We start from the raw sequence: 13343 nt of genomic DNA, 5'->3' as shown, positions 1-13343 counted from the left end.
AGTTGGAAAGTGAACTGCCTAGCTGCCTTTCTAAGTGTTGCCAGATTTTCGGTCCACCAAGGAACATCATGACATACAGACATCGTTACAAGAGGGCAACTGCATTGTAGGCGGTTATGATCCTCTTTCGTAGGTCGTTTCCCGCATTATCCAGATCTGCTGGAGATTGAATCTTATTCCCCGTTTTTTCAACTGTTCTAGAGTTTAGCGAAATACACACTAATTTGTGTTCCTTACTTAGCTGTGTTTTATTGGCTTCTATGGCGAACATTATGTGTCTGTGATCGGACAGACTAGGTTCGCCAGAAACGAGCCAACTCTTTATCTTTTTCGTTATTTAAGCGCTGTATACCGTGAGGTCCAGCACTTCGCTCTTAACTGCGTTCATAAATGTAGGTACAACTCCCTTGTTACATACATTGACTTCATTTGGCGAAAGGTATTCTAGTAGGCACTTACCTCCGGTTTGGGTATCCGTATTTATATCCGTGCTACCCCACGTTGCGTGACGTGCATTAGCATCACATCCAACGGTAACGGGCTTATTTATGCTTCTGCAATACTTTATGGGGGCATCGACTTCAGAAGGTGATGCTGTATCCGCATTGTCGGGGTGTAGGCAGATGCGATCACAATCTCCTGCTTACTCCTAGCCGTCGGTGCTTTCACTGTTACGACGGTCTCGGTAAGTGAATCCTGTAATTGGAGAGAATTTCATTGCTCTGTTTATCAAAACTGCAGCTCTTGGAGTTGGCTGGTCGTTACAATATACTAACTTGTGAGTTGATGAATTTAAACCAAAGATTTTGTGTTTATTTGCCCACGGCTCCTGCAGAAGAGCGATGACTAGGCGCTCTTTGGTGAACCTCCCGAGGTGAGGACGCTTGTGGCACCTTTTACTTGATGAAGGCACACTTGAACGCAACGAATGCTGCTCATTTTTTGATGTTTCTTTGCCGTCGACGGGCTATGTGATTTTCGACGTTCCTGTAGCCCCTCGACTTGCTCAGTGGGTGGTTGGAGGGGGATCATGCTCTCTACTGCTGGTATACATTCAGGGTTTTAGTTGTACTCACCACGGAACTCATTCACTTCGGGAACAGGGGAAACCGGACCATCAATCGCTGCTGCAACCAAGGTGGACAACTAAAAAGGTAAAGCAATATTTTAATATGCTCAAAAGCGATACCGTGAATGCTCTTTCAGCGGAAACATCCTAGGACGAGGACTGACGACTCCTTTCGAGTCCGGAAACCGATTCAAAGTAGTGGTGTTATTGTACGGACAATGTTATATGAGAATATACAGATGGTACAGAAATTTGATTTATACATACAATTTATTACCATACCCTAACTAAACTTAATGCTATGTGACGTCACGATTTAGCTACTTGCGGATCTTTTTATCTGGTGCAGGTTTACAGTGGTTGTGCGGCTGACTATTCCAGCCATGGCAAATTCTGGTGGTTCTGGGTTCGCTGGTGGCAGGAAAACGGTCCGGAAATTTGAAGGCGACAAACCTGCCGACCTCGTACTTGTACACCGTCAATAACAATGGCGGAGTTAGCTCACTGGCGGAGTTGCCAAAAATGGCGGCGAATCTCCCAGCGCGTCGGATCTAGGGTTCTTCAGCAAGGACTCTCGGTTCTCTAATCGGTTCGCTTTGAAGATTTCTGTTTAGCGTGCTTCCTGCGAAGAAACCCTTCGGACGTAGTCCGAAGCCAGAGAAAAAAAGGCCCGCTGTGGACCTGTACAGCGCAAATTAGCATATACTAAGGTGTTTCGAAACCCTATCCCGCACCATCTTTTAACCTGTTTTATGTAGCAATTTTACCTTTTTAACTTGATTTTAATTTGTATGTGATTCGTGCTTTTCAATTTCTTCGTTTTTTCTTCGTTTTGTGACACTGTTAAAATACATACAAAAATTTACAATTTGTTTTATACTAGGACAATACGCTATCACTATTTACTAACCGTACTATAACCGTTTACTTTTACTTTTAATCTAATCTATCTATATCTAAAACAAAAAAAAGAACATTATTCACACAATACACCACTTAAACTGTACAAGAAAAATCACATTGAATAATGAGCAAAAACCGCGCGCACTTCTGACTTCCTCGAATGTCGAGAACCGAAAGAACTATCTCGGCGACCGCCGAGCCTAACTCAGCTCGGATGATACCGAAAAACCTCAATTTTTGCAATATCATCCGAACTGACATTTAAATTGTCAAAACCTTGGCAGCCCTTCCAATGGCTGCGACAGCGATGGATAGCATGTTGCGCTACGTTATGCTCACACCGTTGTGATGAGACACCTTGGGTGAGCGCCTGCAACCCTTCTGCGTGAGTGACCCACCCGTCTCAGATGACAACCTGGACTTGGAAGGCCATCACTCACACATTTTGATGTTTTACACAGAGTAGGAGTTAGGGATTGGGAAAGGGAATGAGCAAACCTAGCGACACTTATCAATTTGGCAAAGCCAACTAACAACTGTCGTAACCGGTGGTTACATTCCAGTGGCCCAGTATGTGCTTCGGTTCTTGCCGTTTGCGACCTTCGCCTACAGGGAGTTTTCGATCATCTCCTTGCGTATCTGTTCGTGCGGTACACGGTAGTGTGCTTTTGTGTACAGCTCGTAAGAATGACTGCCACCAATGCACTCGTTACCGTTTCTGCAGGCTTGCTATGATCAGAAGTCCGCCGTGAGGTGTTTCGTGTTGGGTCATCCACAGGACCTTTTTCATTCCATGCTTGCATAGAACTTCCACATTGAACGAAGACATGGGTACCCTTCAACTGGCGCATTCTAGCCTTTCCGAATACGTAGTTCAGCTGGTTGTGTTGGGAGGTTATCAGTTTCACTGAAGCCTCGTCTACCGCCAACAGGAGCTCTACCGTTTTGAGGACTGTGCTTCTCTTCACAACCCTCCAGCGTCCGGAGCAGAAATTGTCGTTCTCATTCTGCACCTGGCGAAGGATTTTCCCCTCGAACCTGTCGATGCTGTCGGGGAAATACCCGATGTAAAGGAATTTGTGACGCTTCAACGGCTTGATCGCAGCTGTGGCATCCTGCAGCCACTTAGCTGTATCTTTGCCTACATGGACGATTGTTTGTAGGTGTACTTCCTTAACTTGGGTCTTGTATTGCTTGAGCTCTGCTCCATGACGCTATCGATCAGCGCGCATCAAGTAGCATTCAGCTGCTCGTGGCTGAGCTTATTCGCAGGGCACCCAACCGGGATGATGGCCATCGAGTACGACTTGGCCATTTCGTTGAAGGTTGGGCGCTGCTCAGTTTTAAGTGTCTGTTTAGGATCCTGCCCCTTGATCTTTTTCGTTTCGTTTCCTGCACCCACTATTCTGCCGTGATACGCATAACAGTCCCACCTGCATAGGAAACCCATAGCAAATGGGACTGTTATGCGGAACACGGCCGTATTGTTCGGCGCATCCGTGCCCGTCGAACGCTATCGCTTGTTTAATGCCTTCCCTTTCGGGATTTTTGCAAACTCTAGTGCTTCAGCGAGTTTGTGGCCGTTTCTCAGCAGCCACACATAGCGTTTCTTCGCCGCTCCGTCTAAGTGACGAGTTCTTCGTATTCCTTGTTTTATTCTCGTGGCCCTTCGACCCACCGGTTGCTCCGCTGGATTGGTCTGTGTCCTCCCTGGTCACTGCCCGACGCTCGCCTCTATCTGGAGAGTAGAGAATGCATGAGGGGTAATCACTTTATGAAGACAATCTTTTGTCTAATGACAAAAAAATCAAATTCCATCCTTTGCGTCAACTTTGCATGTTACACAATAACGAGTTGGATGTTTTACCAACTATTCTAAGGCTTCACCTTGGCCAATACAGTCTCAACCATTAACTACCACAGTTCATTTCGTTTTACAGAATCGCACGCTGCCTTTAAATTCCTGAACAGATGAAGAGTCCGCAAATTGTATTACCGAAAATTATCCAGGGTTTGTCGCAGAGTGAACGTCGTTAGTCGTCCTTCTCTAAGCCTGCTGACAATGGATTTAACCAATATGCACTGGGTCTAAAAGGGAAATTAACAATATAAACACTCTTGCGCTTTGGGTATTACGCAGTATGTAGGTATCATCTGAGCCATATTCTGGAAACAACGACAGTGTCACAATCACCTTACAAAGTAACCGGACATCTATCTAGACGTTTAGTAACATGCAGAGACAGTTTAGCCTTGAGTTGACCTTATTGGAAAAAAGATTTTAGAAAGTGAGGTGATAGTAACTTAAATGAGGACATTTTTCTACAATTATAAACCTATATTTCGTTGAATAGTAAAATAGTTACAATAATCGAAAACCAAAAAATATATACTGTTTCTTTATTCTGGATTTCTTTTCATATGCATTATACGGACTTATCATTGTTATACACATAAATTTCTTGGCAGTCACTCATTTGTGGTCCTGGATCTGTCGATATACTCATTGAATCCATGCGAACAAACGATACACGTTTCAAGAATCTTGTTTTAAGTACTACTAACAACTAATGATGTATTTGCCTTTCCTTAGAAAAATTGATTATAATACGCACATTATGTGTATCAATAGCAAACAAGCAGTTTATGTGAATGTTTCAAAAATACTACTTAGATACACTATTATACCTTAAATTCGATAAAAAGCTATCAAAAAATAAAACTTTACTTCTTCCGTTTCGTTATTATTGCTCTCGTGGTACATACTCTAAAAGCAGAAAAAAGGTGTAATGTAATAATAAAGACGCATAGGATGGGACTTAAGAATGATTAAGTTTTCCTGTATTCCTGTTGTACCTAGAGGTACAGTACACTGAAATCTGACCGGTCAACGATTGCCTCCCGGCTGTACTAAAGCTTACGCTTGGAGATTCGTTTTATTCTTTCCTTTCTGTTCCCAACAAACAGGGATCAACAAAAACAATGTTCGAAGATGGCACTCAAACTTGACTATGTGTTTGCTTTTCAAGCTGCTGCCAAACCTAGGGGAGTTGTGAATAAACAGCGAAAGATTTTTTTTTTCGTTTTGGTTTACGACAAAATTGTGTTACGTGCTGGATGATTTTTGTACTTGTTTTTTTATTCATAGAACAAAAACGATCCCTTGCAATGCAGAGAATGTATGTAATATCTAAACGGCGAGTAGCTGTTCTGTCATGCTTTTGCTTCGCTTTTTTGTGCACTGTTGATGCATAATGTTGCAATCGTGCGCGGGTAGGTTTGCAGATACGTTTGCAAGTATACTAATGGTAGTGATTCGCCTCTAGTTACAATAAAAAAAATCACACTCTTTCTTCTTCACTTGCAACGGAGTAATGATTTTCGTTTCGATAAAATTTCCCGATTCCATTGCCCACGCGGAACCACCTATTTCTGTGCCTGTATTTTCGCCTGCATCTGGGCCAGTTTCTCCTGCATGCGCCGGATCTCTTCCTCCTTCTCGCGTAGAATTCGATCCTTGTCGGAGTGCACTTCGACGGAACCGTTCTCGTCCTTGATGATGGGGGTGACGTTTTTGCGCACCGATTTGGCCAACCGCTCCGAGCGGTAGTTTTCGTAGTGGACCTCCTGCGTTACCTCCTGCAGGTCCTGCATGTGGGTGCTGTAAGTGCAGAAGAGAAAGGTTTGGTTAATATGGATTCGACGGTTAACTGTTGATTTTGACATCAATCTAAGGACACAGTAGCAATAAGGTTCTTTTAGGAAATAACAATGCGTGAATTCAAGCAGGTGGAGGAAATGCGCATTGAAGAAACTAATTTCAGTATGGGGCACTCCATTTCTATATATTCAATGAAAGTATGAATTTTAGAATAAAAAGCTCTTATGACGCTTGTACCATACTCCTTTCAGAAATGGTGAACGTATATTGATGAACTCCAGTCACAAACTTGCATCCGTCGACTTCAAGATGGACAATTCGTGGCTTGCGGCGAGTTTGCAGGCTTAGCAGACTTCATTAGCCATGATGATGGGGCTGGAAGTGGCATTGCTAACGGACGCGGTGAAAGTATAGATTTTACAATACGTGTTACTAAATCACGTTCCGGTCAGCTACAGCCCAGCAAGATGAGCTGGAGGTCTCACGTCTGACGTCTTCGTTAGCGGGCGTCATCGATCACATCTGGTTGAATCATAACTTCGGTTGACAGGCGTGAGCGTGCGAAGATTATGTTATGGTCGCACTTTTCGTAGAATGGATAGAGCTCTTATTGAATCGGTACAAGTCGCTGTTTCGAAGATCGACGCATTAACGGTTCATCTGGTTGATCCTTTTGCAGGAACTCTCACTGCTATTCGTTCAATCCTCCTTGTTTAGCTGGCGACGCCGCTGTTACAGTGGTTACGGAATCTTCAGACGGCTTAAGACTTCAAGGGCCTAAAATAATATCAACCGGAATGGCCCGCTTTTCCTGGTCTAGTACATACTCTAGTACATATCGTTTTCAGAGCTGATTGCTGTATGAACGGATTATTGCCGTTGGTTGGCGTGATTCGCCTCTAGTTACGAGGCGAGAAAGATGCTCATCCTAATCTTCTACTGCTTGAATTTTCTTGACAGTCCTTTTGAACGTGTCGATAAAACGTTCCCCATGCCCATAACTTTGGGGTGGCATGGTGCTATTTGAAGATACATGATCCTATTTGCCTCCTCTTCGACTCGAAATGATAGTAGTAAGAATTAGGTGTCGTTGATAGGACCAGCAAGATGCTCGTGGTCAATAAATATAACTACTTCAATAAATATAACAACCCCATTAAATATTGGCCAAAAATATAACTACGTGCTAATGACCGCATCCGATCGATACCAGGGTTCCCTCTGTGTAGTTGTTCGAGGACTCTCTTTTGTAGCTTCTTCGAGATGACAATCTGGTCAGCGTAAATCAAAACGTTTTGGGCCAAGTACAGCGAACCCCGATACGCAAATAGCTGCTGGATATTCGGTGTTCCGGAGGGAGACTTTGCGCCACTTGGTCCCCGTTTATGTGCGAACTCCACGACTTTCTGCTATGTCAAATCCTTGCTGCTCTCGTCGGATATCAATTTGAACGACACAGGGAGAAGCTCGATGGACTAGCAGATGATGTTGCAGATAACAGTATCGATTTCAATCGATGCAATGTGTTTCTTATGTTTTAATGTGCGAGTTAATTACACGTGAGCGAATATCTGCTAAACTGAAAGCGTACATGGAAAGGCAGCGGGCCATTTGACATAAGACTTTAGCATAACGGACAATTACCATAATTTTGCGGTCACACTGAAGGTTATTTGGCACAACGGACATTTGGTATAATTACTTGTATCTTTAGGGGATGATCCTAATTTTCATTGTCTGTTTGCCCATTATCCACAAACATGTCGGCTTTTTCACAACCGCTTGCAATTGCATATTTAGCAACTTTCCCCAGCACCAAAATACACACAGGAAAGAATTGATCCAAAGAAACATACTGGTAACTAATAACTTTATCAATAAATATAATACCCATGTCGAACGACCATTATATTAAATTATTGTTTTCCTGAACATAAAAATAGTTATACCAAAATACGCTCAGCAGTAGCAAGGCTCAAAATTATGCCAAATGACCTTACTTCTCGTCAAGTTTGAAATTGTGCCAAATTACCTTCACTTTGCGCACAATTAGAAATTATTCCAAATGATCGTTATGCCAAATGTCCATTATCCTAAATAACCTCACGCCACGACTTGTCTAAGGGCATGTACTAAATGCGGAAATCGTACAGAAGATTGCTTTAGGCCCAACACTGGAAACGGTTTGCTGTGTACGGCGCAATACAACGCTTTGAAACGCCTTCTGTAGATCATTCTGTGGAATTTTGTTACACCAGACCTATGGCTTTCTTCTCAATCTGACTGTAGCGGGACTCGACTGGAGTTGAGCTTCAGTATGGTGGATTATTTTCTCTAATCCGCCCAGAAACCGCGGCTGATTCCCACGTTCGATGCATTTGCAAACACAAGTACCTGATGGCGGGAAGGAGGATTTCCTTAACAGTTATGTGTCCAACAAAAAAAACACCTTTAACAGGCCAACGAGGGTACCCGGGTACCCACAAATTGAAATGCTAATAACTATGGCTTCTTTTAACCGATTTGGACACTTTTAGATATTTTGGATTCAGGAACTCGTCTACTTTTTGATTCTGCACAATAGAACCGGAATAATGGATCTGATTTTTGGTAATCCGGATTTTCCGGAGTAATGTTCCAGAACTAGGAAATGATTTGTAAATTTTAATAAAGTACTAGCAATATGAGTATCAAAACTCTTCAAATTGTCTCGGAAGTCTGTTTTTTATTATTACGGGACCCTATGGCAATTTGAAAAATGGAATTGGAATGGAATGGCCACTCACGGCCCCACGGGAACCTGTTTCGAAATGTCCGTTCCGGGGTCAAATCACCAAATGGTTCCAAAACCACGAGATACAGCCTACTGATGCAATTCCAAAAATTTTGATACCCATATTGCTAGTATTCCATTGAAGTTCGCAAATAGTACCCCAGCACTGGAACCTGCTTCCGGAAACCCGGATTCCCGGGAACCGAATGAAGTAACACGATTCATTTTTACCAAGTCCAAAAGTGGATGAGTTCCTGAATCCAAAACGGCCAAAAGTATCGAAATCGGTTGGATATTACCTTAGTTACGGGCATTTTAGTTTTGTGGGTACCCGGGTGCCCACGTCAGCCTGTTACGTAGTAAAAAAATTTAGGAGCCCCTCCTCACTCCCACCCTTACTATATCAACAATATTGTTAACCCAAAAGCTTGACTTAGTGAAGTTCTAAGATGTCACAAAGTTTCAATTTCCAGCTATGGATAAAACATAGGAATTTCATTAATTGAAACTTAAACAGGTACCCGGGTACCGCGTCGGACACCCAACGGTTAAAGCGATCAAAAGAACGCTGGAAACCATCATGAATGTGGGCATTGCTAGGATATTCTTCCCATAATAGTTAATCGCACTACATCATTAGATGGAAGTATAGTCGGTTGACGATAAACTCTACCTTGTCAGGGTCAGGGCGGATACCGTCCGTATTAAAAGCTAACCCAGGTGCTTCACTGCCCATAATCGCAAGTCAGTCCCATATTCTATGGGATTCCCTATCTACATGAGACCGACTTGCGATTATAGGCAGTTCAGCTGGCGCAAAAAAACAACACTCCTTGAACTTGCCCGCGAACTCCGTACTCTTTTATTCGCAGAACACGATACAGATTCTGGTTGTGCTTCTCGGCAGTGCGACTACCGACCAGGATGTCGTCTAGGTACGGAGATGTATATGAATGTCCTCTCAGAATGGCATCCGTGATTTGCTGGAAAGCAGCGCTCTTGACCCCAGAAAGGAAAGCCGGTTGAAACGCTAGTCCATTGTTGGTTGTAATCGTGATCAGCTTCCTACTTTCCTTGTCGACCACGACTTCAAAGTACGCATCGAACAGATCGATATGGTTAAACATCGTACAATTTGCCATTCGATTTAGAATGTCTTCCGGAAGTGGAAGGGACTAGCTGTGTGATCGAGTGCCCTCTTCAATTCAGCATCGTAAATCTTTCGAGATGCGTACCGCCGCGATCCGCATAAGTCCCAGGAGGTATGATGCCCAAATCTTCCATTCACTTCTGTTCGTCTTCGTCAACGGCTTCCATGTAGCTTGAATACATACTGAGCGTACGTCTTGAGTTAGTCGCACTTGTGTTGAAGTGCACAGTCCCATACTCACATCCTGGGACCTGGCATTTCATTAAAATATCTGCTGATCTGGTTGTTGTCTATCGATCGGCTTGCAGATTAACGAAAATGGTACGTTCCAGAGCCCAAACTTAACCATTATGTTGGAACCTAAAACATTCAAAGAAATGTCAGCACAACAAATGTAACAGTTGCCTTTCTGTTGGGTTCTTCTGATAGTGTTCACTGCTCGGAACATGACGTTTATGCCCAATCTATCCCCTGACCCTATCTACAATCCGGTGAAGATGTCGTTGGGACCCCGACAGTTTAAACTGGATACGTTGAATATATTTGAGTCAGAGTCCAGCTTCAGTTCAATTAGTACTCCGTTATTCGCTGTCTCCACATAGCGCCGCCCACGCTTCGAATTTCTGTCGGTTACAGTCTTGGCTGTGTGGTTTTTGATGGTTTTGCTGCTGCCCATTGAACGGCTTTGAGCGTGATTTTGACGTGAAGCGGGAACAGTAGCACTACTTATGGCCTGTCCGGCGCACGTACATTCACAGCATTTGTGATCTTTAAAATTTATTGCCTAGAGAAATGCATGCCACCGCAGGCACAACGTGGTGTTTTCGGTGTGTTGGATTTGTCACCACAACAGTTCTCTGTCTAACGACGCTTGCCGTACGGAGAACTCGTTCGGACGGGTCATCTTGCAGCGGCGGTGGCAAATGAAATGGACTGACTTCACTCCTCCACTAACTTCTCCAGTATGATATCATGCGTCTCGTTGATTTCAAAAAGCAGGTCCCTTTCGTATGCCCGCGTCCTCGGACGACCTCAAACTGCACACAAAGAGTAAACTGGTTCGCCTTCAGCTCTTGCAGCTTAAAATCGACACAATCTCGGTTCATTTTGCAGGAGTATGTGATGGAATCTCCGTTCTCTTCTCCTGCCGCTAAATTGTACTGATATCGGCAATGAAAAGTAGAAACTGGTCTACCGGTTTCACATGTTTGAATTTGAGAAACGTTTGCTCAAACCCCATTGAGAACTTTGGAAGAATGAACGAAGAAAGTTTACTTTCCATGTGCCGCACGATTGAGCTTTCGAAGCAGCAACCCTACCTTAGCTTCATCATCCAGCTGAGTTGTGTCCTTTTCGAAAAGATCTGCATAACTTGAGAAACTGGAGAATAAGCATCTCGTCTCGGGATAGTAAGCGAGCTCGGTAATATTGCTCGCTAAAGAATCTAGAACCAACTAGTTCCAACTGGTGCTCTGGATGTTATCTTGGACGCTCATCAGTTGCTCCGGTAATTCGGCCATCAGCATCTGTTGGTTGTTCAGGATCTATAGGATCGTCTCTTTGAATGGATGATCCGTGCTGAGGCCTGTTAATGATGCCGACTGTAGTGGGTTTGATAGCCCCGTCATAGCAAGCACGAAGTTAGCAAGCGACTCAACGTGTTTTTTTTCCTCTGAATGATTGCGAAAAAGAAAACAACCGGCATCTTACCGTATCCGTCTGAATAATTGCCAAGTGAAACGGTTACAGAAGCAATGAATCTTAGACTTACGGAAGTCGTCTTTATCCAGTTCCATCATGTAAAGCATTCACTACTGAAAACGTTCAACAGATTGAAGTGGCCGCAAAATAAATTTGGCAACAACAATCCTGGTACAACTACACGATCTAGAACCGTGATCCTGCAACACGTTGGACTGGTGTATTTCTTCCTACCTAGCAAATAGTGTTTATAGCAATGAACGTGACTAGTGCAATCTTTTTGCTCAGCAGATCAACGCAGTGTTGAACGACATCTGTGCAGATGTTCTCTGTCACTCGCTAGCAAAGATTTTCAACCTCACGCTGCAGCAAAGCTATTTTCCCGCAAGATAGAAATTCTCTTCCCTTTTGCAATTCACAAAAAGGGAGATAAACGAAATGTGTTCAACTATCGCGGTATCACGTCCTTATGCGCCTGCTCGACATTGTTCCAGATCATATTAAACGACGCACCTTTCGCCTACTGTAAAAATTATATAGATACCGAACAGCATGGATTCTTCCCGAATTGATCAGTCTCAACAAATCTAATACTATTCACAGCCCAATGTCTGCGTAACATGGATTCCTGCACTCAAATCGATGCCTTCTACTTGGATTTGTAGGCTGCTTTCGATAGAGTTGACCACGTGATTCTACTCGAAAAATTAAACAGGTTAGGCTCGTCTTCTGTTATCGTCACATGATTCAGGCCATACTCAACGAACCGCACTGTCTGCGTAAAAATTGAGACATACACCTTCACCTTTAACGAATCTGTCTGAAGTTCCACAAGGCAGCAACTTGGGACCGCTTCTGTACTTAATCTTCATTAATGATGCTACTTTGTTACTGCCACCAAGCTGCCGTTTATTCTTTGTTTGCGATACATAATTATTCAAGGTCATTAACAAAATACTGCGCTGCTTGGAGCTTCAGCGTATTCTGGACATATTCGTTGAGTGGTGTTCGTCGAGCTTGCTGACGTTAAGCATGGACAGATGTCACTCTACCTCATACCCTCGAAACCCAAACAACTTTGATTATACTATCTCTGAATGCTTCCTCAGATGCGTACAACACATCAACGACCCAGGCGTTATCCTGGACAACGAACTCACGTTTAGGTTTCACTACGATGACATCATTGCCCGAGCTAATCGCCAGCTAGGGCTTATATTAAAAATGCTGATGAATTCCGTGATCCGCTGTGTCTTACATCGCTGAGTTGCTCTCTTGTGTGTTCTATTATTGAAACTAACGCTATCGTATGTTGTTTACTTAGTCTAGTTACATTTAAGGATAGATGAACTTTCTAGTTGAATTGAAGTCAATCCGCAATCTGATGAAAACTCACTGAAGCCCGGTAACACCGCTGTGGTGACCGTAGTTGGTTCTCCTGAAAGTTAGACACAGAAGAGAGCTATTGCGGAGTGCTCGAATGCGGGCTTGAAGATGGCTTCGAGAAATGTGGAGCAATTCACTCTGGTAGACTGTAAGTCCAAGACGATTTGGGCATCCTCGATTCTGTCAACCCCAATCTAGTAGTACGGTTTCCAAACAGCAAAACAATATTCTAATGTTAAGCGGACCAACGCCCACTATGTCCCTAAAGTATTTTGCTATACGAAAAATAAGCTCCAGCTGCCCTGGTGCCTTTTTCAAAGTGTATGAAATATATGGTTAGAAAGTTAATGTCGAATTCAAGATGGCTTCAAGATCCGTAACGTGAGAGTCATCAAATTCTCGAGTCAAACAAACCGTAGTTCAACTGGATTGGATGACGTTTCGCGCAAACGCGATGAGTAAGTATTTGCTAGGGTTTAGATCACACCACGTACTGAAGCAGTCCAGCCCCTTGTTGTTTGATATTGACATAGTGGAGAAATATTACTGGGCCAAGGTGGCTTCTTTGCAGGATGCCGGAAATAGCAAAAAAATGCTGATTTGGAGTTGCCTTCCATACAGAGAAGGACGATACTAATTGGCCACTGTTCAGGCTATAACTGCTCCCAGTTCCTCCGAATTCATAATCAGCGCCATCAGC

At 43.5% G+C, this 13343-nt stretch overlaps 1 protein-coding gene across 1 annotated transcript in view; it reads right to left on the bottom strand.

Moving 5' to 3' along the window:
* Positions 1-5090: 5090 nt before the first annotated feature.
* Positions 5091-13343, bottom strand: part of LOC131685080 (septin-1) — a 28086-nt gene continuing 19833 nt past the window's right edge. The window contains exon 4 of the mRNA XM_058968508.1: positions 5091-5633. Coding sequence (XP_058824491.1) covers positions 5399-5633 — 235 coding nt within the window. The 3' untranslated portion in view covers positions 5091-5398. The remainder of the gene's footprint in view (positions 5634-13343) is intronic.

This window comes from Topomyia yanbarensis, chromosome 2, assembly GCF_030247195.1.
Source record: "Topomyia yanbarensis strain Yona2022 chromosome 2, ASM3024719v1, whole genome shotgun sequence".
Classification (NCBI taxonomy): domain Eukaryota; kingdom Metazoa; phylum Arthropoda; class Insecta; order Diptera; family Culicidae; genus Topomyia; species Topomyia yanbarensis.
The sequence above is the reverse complement of the archived record's forward strand: the minus strand, read 5'-3'. Positions and strand labels throughout refer to the sequence as shown.